At 42.9% G+C, this 13,910-nt stretch overlaps 1 protein-coding gene across 1 annotated transcript in view; it reads left to right on the top strand.

Annotated features, from left to right (window-relative positions):
- The first annotated feature begins 663 nt into the window (after nucleotides 1–663).
- Nucleotides 664–13,910, top strand: part of LOC124805488 (semaphorin-2A-like) — a 491,457-nt gene continuing 478,210 nt past the window's right edge. The window contains exon 1 of the mRNA XM_047266052.1: nucleotides 664–802. Coding sequence (XP_047122008.1) covers nucleotides 664–802 — 139 coding nt within the window. The remainder of the gene's footprint in view (nucleotides 803–13,910) is intronic.

Below are 13,910 nucleotides of genomic sequence, written 5' to 3'. Positions count from 1 at the left end.
AAGTCAGAGCCAAAGACGAGGCGCCAACAACGCAGAAGAAGAATACGTGCATTTCTCTGTCTTTAACCGCATAACTTTCATTTACAGGGCCAAGCTACAATTTTAATTTCATTGCTAAACAGGCAGTCGCATAGTTTCGTTATGTATCCTAGTGATGCGAATGTTTTGAGTGTGTGGATATGCTCGTATCTTAGGTAGCCATGGCTTCGTTAATTCCCGCCGATGAACAATGTCCAAGCTGCCAGCGTTTTTTCCACCTGGAGCAGGAGTTGCAGGGAACATCTGATGTCAACACAAAAATTATTTCTCGAACGCAAGAGTGTAAGGAATAAAACCACACCATCATTTTTAAAATTACGTTTTATTTTACCTGACGAAAATCACCTGTGTCTCGTGCGTAGGGCTTTTTTGGCTGTGCGCTACCTCGTTCGGCCGCCCTCTGGCGGTGACGGCCAGACAGCCGGCGCCGCCCCTCCCTCGGCAGGGGGGCACACCGTCTGACGCCGACGCCGGCCGACGCCGACCGAGGCAGCGTCGCGAGGCGTCGCGACGCCGAGCCGCGGGCTGGAGCGGCAGTCGCCGCGCTGCTGCGGTGCGGGTAGCGTGCCGGCGCCTGGCATGTGAGGCGGGCGTCTGGAGCCAACCACTTGCTGCCCCGCCGCCATGTGCTGGAGCTGGAGCGTGGGGGCGGCGGCGGTGCTGCTGGCCGCAGCCGCCCTCGCCGCGTGCGAGGCTCGCGACCACAGGTCCGCCAGCTGGGCCTTCTACCACGAACACGCGCCTCACTTGAGGCACCACAGGGGTAAGCAGGAGGCACACGTGCCCGCGCCGTCGTCACTGCTTGTCTAGAGTGAAAGTAGCTTGGCAACACGAAATGGCTGTCTGTATAAAAATCCCAACAACCGTCACTCTAATTTCAGTAACCTAGAATCAACTATTCAAGTTCTCTCAAGCTCATATTACTAATGATCTTAGGAGGTCTTCATTATTATCTTATATTAATTAACATTTCATTGCCGACGTACAAAACAGAATTATTCCATATGAATAACCAAGCGGCGTCGTTAGCAGTATTATTTTTTTTTTATTTATTATTTCCCAATCACTAGTTTCACCTTCATTTAGGTACGGTTTGGTCTACGGAAGAAACACAAAATTTCATAATATTTGCATAACCCCTTTCAGTGAGATTGCATTACCAAGAAAATATAAAAGAACTTACTGATTTGGTGGCAATGGGTACATGGGATACCGAGCATAACATATACCAGCAGGTAAATGTCCCTTGTCAAAGCATGAACTATAAAACAGAGGATAACTGAAACGTACTTTTTTATGAAAATATAGAACTTGCTTTGTCCCTAAACTGGCAACCCACGCTAGAAATGAGATGGAAGACGCAGATTATCTTATTACAGCACGTGGCAGAGTCAGTGCAAACCATACGATATCAGACTTTTACATCATAGAAATAGTCAAGACATGTATATGTCTGATTATATATTATAAATTACAACTTCACTTATGGTAGAATAAATTTAACAGTGACTACTTTTACTGGATATTCTCGTGGCAGTGATATTAAGCATTTGTTGAGTATAAATAACAGCCGATAGTTCTCATCATCATAACATATGTTTGCATGAAGATCTCGTGTTGTTATGTTCCCAGCCACTGTCAGTTTAATTCAGCCATCTGACAAACCAACAACAGTCATTTTATAGGGCTGCTGGTACTAACATTTAATTTTCGAAAGCTGATTATTCCCCAGTATGATGTTGATCGAACACGTTACAAGAAAAACTTTGCTTATATCCTTTCTATTATCTTCATGGCATTAAATTTTGGTTCTACCCTCCGCACTCATCAGAACAAGGTCCTCTGCCTGATTTATTTTGCCAGTCCGCAAAGTCTGCCATTCTTCAACGTATAATCCAGCGTGTAACTTTGTTGTTAACAATGTGAACTCATTCAGAGAAAGCTGCAGCATTCGTTCAGTGAAGACTAGACGAAAAAAACGATGTGTATTGCGATATCACTTTCTTGATGCTTGTATACGAAGGTGTGCATTATTCAAGTAGTTGTATTTTCAGCAGCTTTGCAGCAAACCCGAAAAAATTATAAACCGTAAGTCTTCATACTTAATACGAGGGATGTCTTTGTCCTACACTCCTTCTATCCCCCACAATAGTTCCCCGCTGTAATTGAAAACTTTTTCTGTTATATGCTATTTATTCGGCTAGTCCCTCACAAATGTTTTCGTGTTTCATTAATTGAAGAATTTTTATGCTTATGAACTTACACCTGTATTTCAGAGAATTTCGGCTTCCTAACCATGGTAACAGTGTATTAGTATTCACCTTACATATTAATAAAATGGCAGACAACCACAGTTCATGCATTGGTAACCAAGATTCTCACGTTAGTAGAAAAGTGTTCGGAATTGCAAAAAGAGTATTGGACACTAACAACTGTTGATGTGATAACTTAAAGCTGGCCATCAATATAACTGAATGTGACGTAAGTAAAAGAAAAATAATGACATACATCCATGAGAAAATCGACTATTGGTCCAGTTTTATTTCTCGTAAATCACTGTCGTAAAATATATTAAACTGAATTTATTTTCTACTCTTAACGAGAGGGGTCTAAAACACAATGGAATACAGCTACTAAAAGGAAAGTTACCTATTTTATCTACTCGATTTCCATGTATTTTGAATAAAAAGTACGTTTACATAATATGATGAAGTTCCCCGTCTTGGTCATATGGATGATCTTCGTGAATAATGTTCTCCGGCACGACCGTCTTCAGATGATATAATAAAAAGGTTTACGGTAGCTAAATGATTAAAATTTTAAATGGCTTAGTCCTTAAATTGTGTTATAATACATATTGTACGCTTTAGTGACGAAAATATTCAAGGAAACGTTTTACTACACAGAAGAAATTTATTATAACAGACCGCACACGGCAACGGAAAATCTTATATGACGCCAGCTGACGGAACTATACAGGAACAATAGAACCGTCAGACGTGTAGGCGCAACGATGTGTAGTAGTGTCATCGTGGTTCTTATGTGATACACGACAGCATTCACGCAACAGCCCGACAACTGTCAGAGTTGTCTAATACAGTCAGGGCAACATTTTACGGAAGGAACGTTCGTCATTTGGTTACACAGTGGGATATGCTACGACCTAAAGCGAAATACTGACTACCGTCGTATTACAGCTCACATATCAGCGAGACCACATGGAGCAATATATTTAGCGGTACAAACGAACTGTTACCTTACTAACAGTGGATCTGTGCATAACACATGCAAAGTAAAAGACTGGAATTTAGGTTTAATATTATTATCATGTATTTTGGAATTGATGGTGCTCTTTCCTGTACTTTCTTCAGTGGGAATAGTTTAATAGATAATTAACAGATCTATCAATTGAAAAATGGAGTTAACCAATCGATACCGTTGGGGATTTCCTTACTGACCATCCCGCAGAAATGAATATGTGCTGTTGATCTGCAGACGAATAAGTTGTTGAAGTATTGTGTAAAATACTTGTAGCTTTGTAACTAATACAGAAATTGCTAATGAATGTTTTAATAACGTTACCTTCTCACGCATATTAAAACGTTTGTATACCTTCTACAATTATTTTTAATATGGAATAAACTGTAGAGTGATAGAACTACGATACCTACCTTTGTGTAGAGAGGAAAATTAGTAATCGTTGTAACACGTTTTTCGGGTGCTGTAATGGAAGTCTGATGCTAGCCATGCACCGTGGTTGTCTCTGAATCGTGGTGTCTCCTTCTCTTTAACTTGCGGGAACAGCTTTAAGATGCACTTACAGAAACGCTACTATATTTCGCTTGCAAATGGAGCTGGAGGAGTAGGCTACGGAATAGAAGTAGTTACGACAGGTGATTTCAACAACATCGACATAGAAAGAAAGAAAGACACTTCACAAGAACATAACGTTAGTCGATTATACCGGATTATTCTTCTGCAGTCACGCTCTATAGCACATTTATGAACTAAATATCCCATACCGATATGTGCAGTACATGAATATCAACATTTCGCTAAGCACAGTATCCATGAACTATGGGACTGAAATGGATCTCTTCTTTTCACTAACTTACAAGCGAAAACATTGCCAGTACAGTGATTACAATAAAGGACGTGAAGACATGGAAAACAAATCTGCTTCATTACGCATTACTATACGTTCCTACGTACGATATCAAACATACTACTATATACTTGAATGAGATTTTCACTCTGCAGCGGAGTGTGCGCTGATATGAAACTTCCTGGCAGATTAAAACTGTGTGCCGAACCGAGACTTGAAGTCGGGACCTTTGCCATTCGCGGGCAAGTGCTCTACCAAGGTAGGAGGTGAGGTACTGTCAGAAGTAAAGCTGTGAGGACGGGGCGTGAGTCGTGCTTGGGTAGCTCAGATGGTACAGCACTTGCCCGCGAAAGGCAAAGGTCCCGAGTTCGAGTCTCGGTCCGGCACACAGGTTTAATCTGCCAGGAAGTTTTACTACATACTTATTTATTTATTTTTGTAATAGAAAATGCGAATATCTGCAGTGTAAGACAATATACTTTTCCCAGAAAGGGTGCTGTGGCAACCAGATCTCCCGACTACAGCCTACTCGTTATAGTAAGACACATACTCAGTGGAACATTACCTTCAGTGGAAACGGTAAACTCTTAGACGAAACTATCGCAAAGGAACAACCCATCATCTGTACCATCTACATTCATTAAGAGGATTGCTGTAAGACTAGTGATCTCCAAGGCGACCACAAAATTTAGCAGTTTCATGTAGTACTATCAGGGTTTAAAAACGGATCAAATGGCTCTGAGCACTATGGGACTTAACTTCTGAGGTCATCAGTCCCCTAGAACTTAGAACTACGTAAACCTAACCAATGTAAGGACATCACACACATACATGCCCGCGGCAGGATTCGAACCGGCGACCGTAGCGGTCAGGCGGTTACAGACTGTAGCGCCTAAAACAGCTCGGCCACCCCGGCCGGCTACTATCGGAGCCCAGCAGTTGTAGATCATATTGTTCACCGAACAAATTCACATCGTATTTACGGTGACGTGGAAAACAGTAGTTATGGAGCAAAATATCATCCTTTCACCAAGTTGTTTTACTGAAAATGTACTACAATAATCTGCTACTTCATCAAGCCTAAAATGAATATGCACATACAGTTGGATCCATCAACACGTATACTTTGCAAACTAGTGTTAAATCAATGGCGGGAATACTTCCTAACATATTATGGACTGTTCTACGGCGTCCGTGTACGGCACTGGGGAAATTGTTACTGTCCATATTGTTCGGTGTGCTGTCTAATATTCATGATTCCTTACGCGAGTTGTACGTTGTAGGGAACACAAGTGTCACTCAGCTTACACCGAACAACGTTTTTCTGAATTCAACCAACTGGTTTCCACATGAACGACAGCACCTTCCTTCTAAAGTTTTCCTTTCCGGCTCTGTGAGCATTCGTGTTATATTTTTATGTGGTCGATACCGAACTACACTTCCTGAAAAAAAAGTGAACTACCCAGAAAGTGGGCAGGAAACGAAAAGAGACTTCACGGCTGAGGAAATTATGTAGTGTTATTTCAGTGACTACAACAACGAGTTAAATTTACAAAGAACTTGGGATGTTTGAATATTTGCCCACTTGTCAGTAGGAAGTTGCACACTCTCTGATCTGGTTCCATGCACTGGTTCGATTCGGGTGTGATGGCGCCATTGTATGCTCTCCTGAAACAACTGTAGCCACGAGGGATTGCCGCGCTGTCTAGGGGCGCCTTGTCACAGATCGCGCGGCTCCCGCCGTCGGAGGTTCGAGTCCTCCCTCGGGCATGGGTATGTTGTGTTGTCCTTTGCGTAAGTTAGTTTAAGTTAGATTAAGTAGTGCGTAAGCCTAGGGACCGATGACGTCAGCAGTTTGGTCCCATATTTCCTCATATTTCCGAATTTCCACAACTGTTAGTATCCTGGATATTGAGACATTCGGATGGAGTTTATGTCCTAGCTATTTCAATACATTATCTAGTGCGGAAAGATCTAGGAAGCTTTCTGGAAAGAAGACTACCTGAAAATCAAGCAGACAGTTCTTTGATACATATGCCATTCGTGGACGAACATTGTCCTGTTGAAAAATGGCACCACGATACTATCGCATTAGAGATAATACACGAGGACGCAGGATGTAGCTGACGTACCGTTGTGCCGTTAGAGTTCTCTCAGTAAATACTTGCTCCGAAATGAAGTCATACCTGATGGTTCTCCACACCATGGCTTAGGAGTAGCAGTGTTGTGCCCCACCAAAATATCTGTAGAATGGCACATCACCCCAGGTCAGTGTCACTTTCACAGACGATAGTCATACTTGGTAGTGCCGGATCGCAATTCACTGGCGGACAAAATGCGATGCCATTCATCGGCAGTCTATATTTCCTTGTCACAGCACCACTGCAAACGAAACTGTGTCAACAGGAGTCTCTCTGTGGGATGGTAATTGCCTAGAAGGCCTGCTGCTGGTCCCCAGCCAGTGGTATGAAATGACACGGAATGTTGCAGAGTGTCCATTGCTTATTCTGAGAGAGCAGACTTGAAGGTGAAGGGGTTACATTCTGGTTGGCGCACAGTACGTCGGTCATCCATTGTGATCGTCAAATGTGGTTGACTGATATCTTGACGGTGAATATGCCTGCCCTCACATTATCATACAGTCGAACACTGCCCAGCATCAGAATGCACCACAAATTTGGATATTGCACGATTCGATCAGTCAGATACACACACACTGCGGCCCTTTTCAGACTCTCTCATCTGTGCCAGGTCTCGCACGAGTACGTGGCATCTCCGTGTCCTCCATAGCATTCAATATCTGACCCTGTTCACGCCCCTTTTACGCACTACAGGACCTGGCAACGACAGTGAACACGGATACCACTAATGTATTCTGGTGGCTGATATATGTGTCACGTAGAACTGCAACTGATAATCTACATACTCTCCGATAGTGCGTATTTGTCAGATTTTGCGTTGACATCCGACCACGTCTTATAGGTACTTCACTATTTTTGTCAGGCTGTGCATCAGCATTCCTGAATGCCATCTCTGATGTCTTTCCGTGTCTGCGGTCACGCTTACTAAGTAAAGACTATAAAGGCTGGCACAATCACGTCTAAAGACCTCATCACGGTTTCCTTTATAAATGCGACGCATTTTACCCTACATGTTGTCAACAAAATGTTCCATTTATTTCCTGTGCTACCTTTTTTTTTGTATTTGTGCCATTTAAAATCACTTCATGTTATATTTACATTTGGTTTGAACATGAGGCGTCAGATATACCGCACTGGGTTCTATTACTCGAAAATTCTTCGAACCAACCACATAGTTCATTTGTTAAGGTCCTGGAAGCTGTAAAACAGTGTCGATTTTTGGGCTAAGATGGAAGAAATCTGCATTGCCATCCTGAAACCACCAGCGGTTTCACGTGCTCTCATCAGATGTGACCTGCGCAGATGTTCGAAATTTCGTGTAGGTCATTGGCGCAAGCTCTGGTGATCAGGAGTTCTCTTTTTGTAAGTCAAACACTGGCTATAAACTTTGCTACCACCAGCAGGAAACGAACTGGCTACGTCCAGCTCGAGCGCCATCTCACAATCGTTCGTTAGCGATCGTGGCTACACGGGCGGAATGCTACATTATATTCTGTTTATTTATATTATATCACTTTCATATAAAGATGTACCCAGCGTTTATTTTAAAAGACTGTAGCAGCATAATGCAAAGCTTCGTATTCACATTTAACTACAGAGTTATCGGTACCAAGGAAGAATTATTAGTTAACTGCATCCAATTTCTAAAGTATTCGTCTGTATTTACTGTACAGAAAACGAAAGATTCGCCTTGATTAAATAAAAATATAACAAATCTCTGTCTATTTGTCTGCATCTACTTTTCTAAATATAGCGGCGTCTCTGCATCCACTTGGTTCGACATAACCTCTGGTATTGCCCAAGTTCATAAGCAATTTTCAGAACTATCCATCAAAAAGTCATCGATAAAAGGGAAACCGAACACACCACAAAATGACTATAGCCACTGAGCGAATTATAGCTGCTACATATCTGCCAAACTGCAGCATCGAAACAATGAAATGCTTTTACAGCGTAGTCAAACTGAGGTAGGTGAGCCATGCTGCGGCTGGCGTTGGTGTTGTTTGTAGGTTTCCGTCCTCTGTTGGAAGCCAGACCGTATAGTTTAGCTGACATGGTTGCAGTTGTTTGCCTTCTTCTCGTGTTGACAGCGCCACTTTGTTTCACAAGCATTGCCTGTCCGCTAGTGGCAGCAGCGGAGGTTATCGATATGTAGTAACTGTGGCCCTATCTTTGGGGCGAAGTCGTTGTTCTTCCGGGTCGCGTCAGTGTGCAGTTCGGTTGGGGACTCAGGAGGAGCCAGGTCCGCGCAGTGCGAGAACACGAGGGGACCGCTGGTGGCGGGCATGGACTGCTGGATTGAAGGCCTGAGGTCACGAGGGTGCACGGACTCCTCGTAAACCGGATCCTGCAAGCTTTGAGTGCATTTGGATTCAAGTAGAGAAACCTCCACCATTACGAGATCCTGCGATTCTCGAGTGACTTGGGTCCGTGTTGCTGCTTGTAGTGTTGCAGAGACGAAGAGCAGCGAGTGCAGTGCTTGGGGAAGGCAGATCTGATTAGCTTTCCTAAACTTCTAATTACTGCTTATTACGTTCAGTTTGTTACTATTTGTTAAGTTCAGCGAGTGGTAATTTTCCTGCCTCGTGGGCACTAACGCCCTAGTTCCCTGCCCTGGGGATTAGTGTATGAAACGGCAGTGTACGTTTCCTCGCCTTGCCGCTGCTGTCCGGTGAGGCGTGTAGTTTCGACAGCTTTCTTCATTGTAGGTTGGTTGGCGATTCCTCTACTCTGGCGGTAGTGATTCCTTTCTCGTCCCAGGCGCTCTGAACACAGTAATCTGTGGGCAGAGACCAGACCGCCAGTTCCGGCGATGGCGTATTTTTACATCTTTGCATTTGGTTTATTGGACGTCAGGTAGCCTCAGCAAGATTATCATTAGTCTAACGGACTGCCACTAGTCTGAGTTACCATCTTCTGAAGTGAATGCAAGTCTTGGCTGCCTATCTCATCACTCGTGAAAGTGTTTTTTTGCCGGACCTACTCAGATGTCGATTACTGGTGCACCGTCTGTGACTGGCCCTTGTATTTTATTATTGTATTTCCTGTTTATTGTATGTCCCTAAACATTTTTATGTAATTGCATTCTTGGCATTACAGCAGGTTTAAATGATTGTGCTACCTAGTGTACCATCATTTTGTCTCACCTGTTTGGTGATCAGTTGCTTGTTCTTTTAAATTAACATTTGCTGTTGTATTTGCTGTTTTACTGTATGTTTTTTAAATTTTTTTTATTATTGCCATTCTTGGCGTTACAGCAGGTTTAAATGGTGGTGCTACCAAGTTTATGATCATTTTGTCTCACCCGTCTGTTGATCAATTGTATGTCTCTTTAAATTAACCTTTGCTATTGCATTGCTGTTTTACAGTATGTCAATTTTTTTATAATTGTCGTTCTTGGCGTTAACGGCCTTCAGCTGTGACTGTGGTTACTTGCCTTAAAATTCTAATTGGGAACACATTGGCTTGTTTTTAGAACGTTATTTGCTGTGTCTGTATTTTATGCTAATTTGGTAAATTGTAACGCACTGAAAGCACTATTAATTACACAGTTGTTTATTCCTTCATTAATAATGTGTGATGATTTATTGCTGAGTCTGGAATTACCATGTTAAAATAAGTGCGTGTTATTGCAAAAGGGAACCAATAGTAACTGATTACGGCCCCGTTCACAATCGTAACCGAATCCTGCCTTCCTTCCAGAATGAGATTTTCACTCTGCAGCGGAGTGTGCGCTGATATGAAACTTCCTGTGCCGTGTGCCGGACCGAGACTCGAACTCGGGACCTTTGCCTTTCGCGAGAGCACTTGCCCGCGAAGGGCAAAGGCCCCGAGTTCGAGTCTCGGCCCGGCACACAGTTTTAATCTGCCAGGATGTTTCGTGCCTTCCTTAATTACCAGGTTCCAGTAAGGCTATTCACGGGCGAAATCTGTTAGGTGCGAAATGTGACGTCAGATTAACGTGAGCACGCAGAATGTTTTTTGCAAATATGAGGCTGACACACTTCGCCAAACGCTGTACGATCGGTGAGAAACAAGGGGAGGGACGGAATAGTCCCACTGACCCAGAGCTGCCCATTTGTGTTCCAAGCACAGAGACTAATACCATCCTCCAGTTGAATTTCTAAACAGGAACCCTTTCACTATTTGGACTCCTAAATTCACATCTAATTATACATATCGTAGTTCCAGCCGGCCGCAGTGGCCGAGTGGTTCTAGGAGCTTCAGTCTCAAACCGCGCGACCGCTACGGTCCTGCCTCGGGCATGGATGTGTGTGATGTCCTTAGGTTAGTTAGGTTTAAGTAGTTATAAATTCTAGGGGACTGATGACCTCAGCTGTTCAGTCCCATAGTGCTCAGAGCCATTTGAACCATTTTTATTGTAGGTTCATACTTTTAATGTACATAATATCCCAACAATGTTGCGAGAAACTTTGATGGATTGTAGAGGGTGCATTGAGGGAACAATCGACTATAGAAAACCGTGTACGGAAACGTCATCCAGTGACGCTACAGAGCTTCGAAGTTATAAGTGCCACTGTCTACAACTATACCACTCCTTCAGCAGCAGATGTAACTTTTACGCTGACGGACTTTAGGCAGACCATTTGACAATGTTGTTAATTACAGTGATATCAAGTGACTGCCACGATCACCAGTGGAGAGGATGGAACTAGCTGCTGCAGAGAAAGTCCCTACTCCTATGAATGTGACGCTGTGTTGCCCCTGCGAATGATGGTTTCGGACACGGATTTCCATTTGAAGTTTATTTTTTTTCCCGGAACGCTCTAAAATCCCCAATGTTTTTCGGTGTACAGGAGGAAAACAAACAGCAGATGGAAACCTATGTCTGAAAACATTATCCACCAAGGCAACAAAGCACCACTTCACAGGAGAGAAGACCTGTCTACGGAACTACTAGCTCCGTCTTCTGCATTGGCGATCGTGGCAATTAGACGTTCTCACTGAATAATAAACATCATTGTGAGACATTCCACCTACAGTCTGTCAGCATAAAAAGTCAGATTTGCTGCCAAAGGGGTGGACTATTGGCAGGCACAGTAGCCTATAAGTTCGATGCTCTGCAGCGTCAGTGGATGACGTTTGCGGACACGGGGTCCTGTCCTCGATTTGTTCCTCAACCTACTCCCTACAACCCCTGGAGTTTGTCTCAACATTCCTCGTATACCTGCTATATCTGGCAATCACTATTTTTCGTATTTGAATTTGTTAATACGCTGGTTAGTAATTAACTCATGTCTATTGAGTCCTATGTCCCACAGAATACAACAGGGATGAAGTTTTTATGTAGAGATACAAGATAAGTGTTTCTAATAATCTTCAGATGCTGCTCGATATCTCATGCTGTTAGCAGCAGCTTAAACCTCTTCGTTTTGTCTCAAAGATGCTATACTTTCTTTACAAGACAGCAGCTATACACTCGATTGCGAATAGTTACATTTGGGCAAAAAATTTGACCTTTTTTTGCGAGTCAAAAGTATGCTTGTATAGTTCTGCTAAATTTTAAAAAGAAATAAAATTCATTTCTCCCCAATGTAGTTTTTTAACATTTACAGCCAAGAAAGAGTTACTAAGTTCATTTTCTGCCTGAAAGCGTTGCCAAAATACTTTTTGAGCCATCCATACTCTTAGGTATTATAAAACCCACCAGTTTTTCACTGTTACTACAGTTGATAAGGTTTACTGCAATAATAGTGCCAAAAAAGTATGCTAATTTTCTTAAATTTCGCTTTGAAGTGTTTGTTTTCAGATACTTTAAATCTGAACATAGTATATCATATTCCGATAATCACCCATTAACTTCGAGCCGCTTCCGCACATTGTTCGTCAATATCAATGTGAAATCACAAGATAAATAGGAAAAAAGCTGTTACTTTCCAAATAATTGTACCGTGTATTTAATGCACAAAACAGTGTTACCAGGAAGCTGTTTACATGTACGATGATCCTACATACACAGGATGACTCCGTGATGACGATACCAAGTGTTAGGGATTACAGAGATGTCTGAATGTATCTGTCTGACGTAGGGGTCCCTGGTCAAGAAATGACCTATTCGAACGTTATACGTAAAAATCGTTCTGATACCTATGACAGCTCTGCAAGTTCTTTGTTACCTATGTTTCGTGAGGAGGCGATATCGAGAAGAACAAGAAAAAATTTGCTGTAAACACTGGCTCTAAAGTGCGTACCTTTAGAAACATGGGAATTTGTTCATATTTGCTACTGTAAAACCCACATCTCTTTTACTGAAGAAGTGCTCGTAGCTCAAAAGTTAGGCATTTCTGTGCCGGTGTTTATCAGATAATTTTTTCTTGTCCATACTACCGGTTCCCGAAATGGAAAGCAAAGAGCTTGCAGTGGAAGAGTTCCACTGTCAGTGGCATAAGAACGATTTTTGCTTATAACTTTCGACTCGGCTGTTTCTGGACCAGGGTCACTGGTCTCAAATTTATACATTTACAAAAATGGTTCAAATGGCTCTGAGCACTATGGGACTTAACTTCTGAGGTCATCAGTCCCCTAGAACTTAGAACTACTTAAACCTAACTAACCTAAGGACATCACACACACATTCATGCCCGAGGCAGGATTCGAACCTGCGACCGTAGCGGTTCGCGCGGTTCCAGACTGTAGCGCCTAGAACCGCTCGGCCGCTCCGGCCCGCTCTACATTTACACTTCATCAACCCTGATAATCTGGTAACATCATGATACACACCCTGCGCATTTCATCTAATAATGGATGATATGTGTATCACAAATAAATAAATACATATAGTGGAGAACGCTTAAATAGCCAAAAAGACCATGCAGGGCTTTAATATACCATATAAATCCCAAATCATATACAGTAGAGAAGTATTCGGACGGAAGAATGTAATCTGGAACTAGTGACACACTTCGGGTTCGCATCAAGCATTTACAGCTGGACGACTTGTGTAGCGTGGAGTTAGCAGATCATAATCTATCTGATCAAATGCACCCGGACATGCCTATATAATACGGGAATGACCACTAGGTGTCACGAGAGGCGCTCCCCGCAGTATAAGTGAAGGTGAGGACTGTTGTATTGTTAGCAGAGACACTGTAACAGCAGAAAGGTTCGGTCAGGGCTTCGAACCTGGACTAGTCGTTGGATGTCACTCGGCTAACAGCGCCATCAGCGACATCAAAATCCTTCCAAAGCTACACAAGTCGACTGTTGGGGATAAGATTGTGAAGTGGAGATGCGAAGAAGCGACCACAGCTGAACAAAGACCAACCACTCCTCAAGTACTAATGGACAGGCACCACGAGCATTACGCAGGGTGGCTGAAATCGTATGAAACCTGCGGAATTAATCACAAGTTAAAAAAAAAAAGGGTACAATGGTTGAACTGCTCCTCATAAGCGTCACTAGGGCAGTCATTTTGCAAACGTCGTCGATATGGATGTTTAACCCTCCGTCGTTCGCGCGATGACACTCGTCATCGACATGACTTTCCCGCTCAATTTTGTCTGACAGGGCAGGATTGAGATCGCGCCATTTTCAGTACCTTTCTGTTAACTCTCCAGCAGTTACCTCCAATCATTGTTGGTTTTCAGTTACGAAAGATACATTCT

This window comes from Schistocerca piceifrons, chromosome 7 (assembly GCF_021461385.2).
Source record: "Schistocerca piceifrons isolate TAMUIC-IGC-003096 chromosome 7, iqSchPice1.1, whole genome shotgun sequence".
NCBI lineage: Eukaryota > Metazoa > Arthropoda > Insecta > Orthoptera > Acrididae > Schistocerca > Schistocerca piceifrons.
Note: the sequence above shows the minus strand (reverse complement) of the source record. Positions and strands in the feature narration are given on the sequence as shown.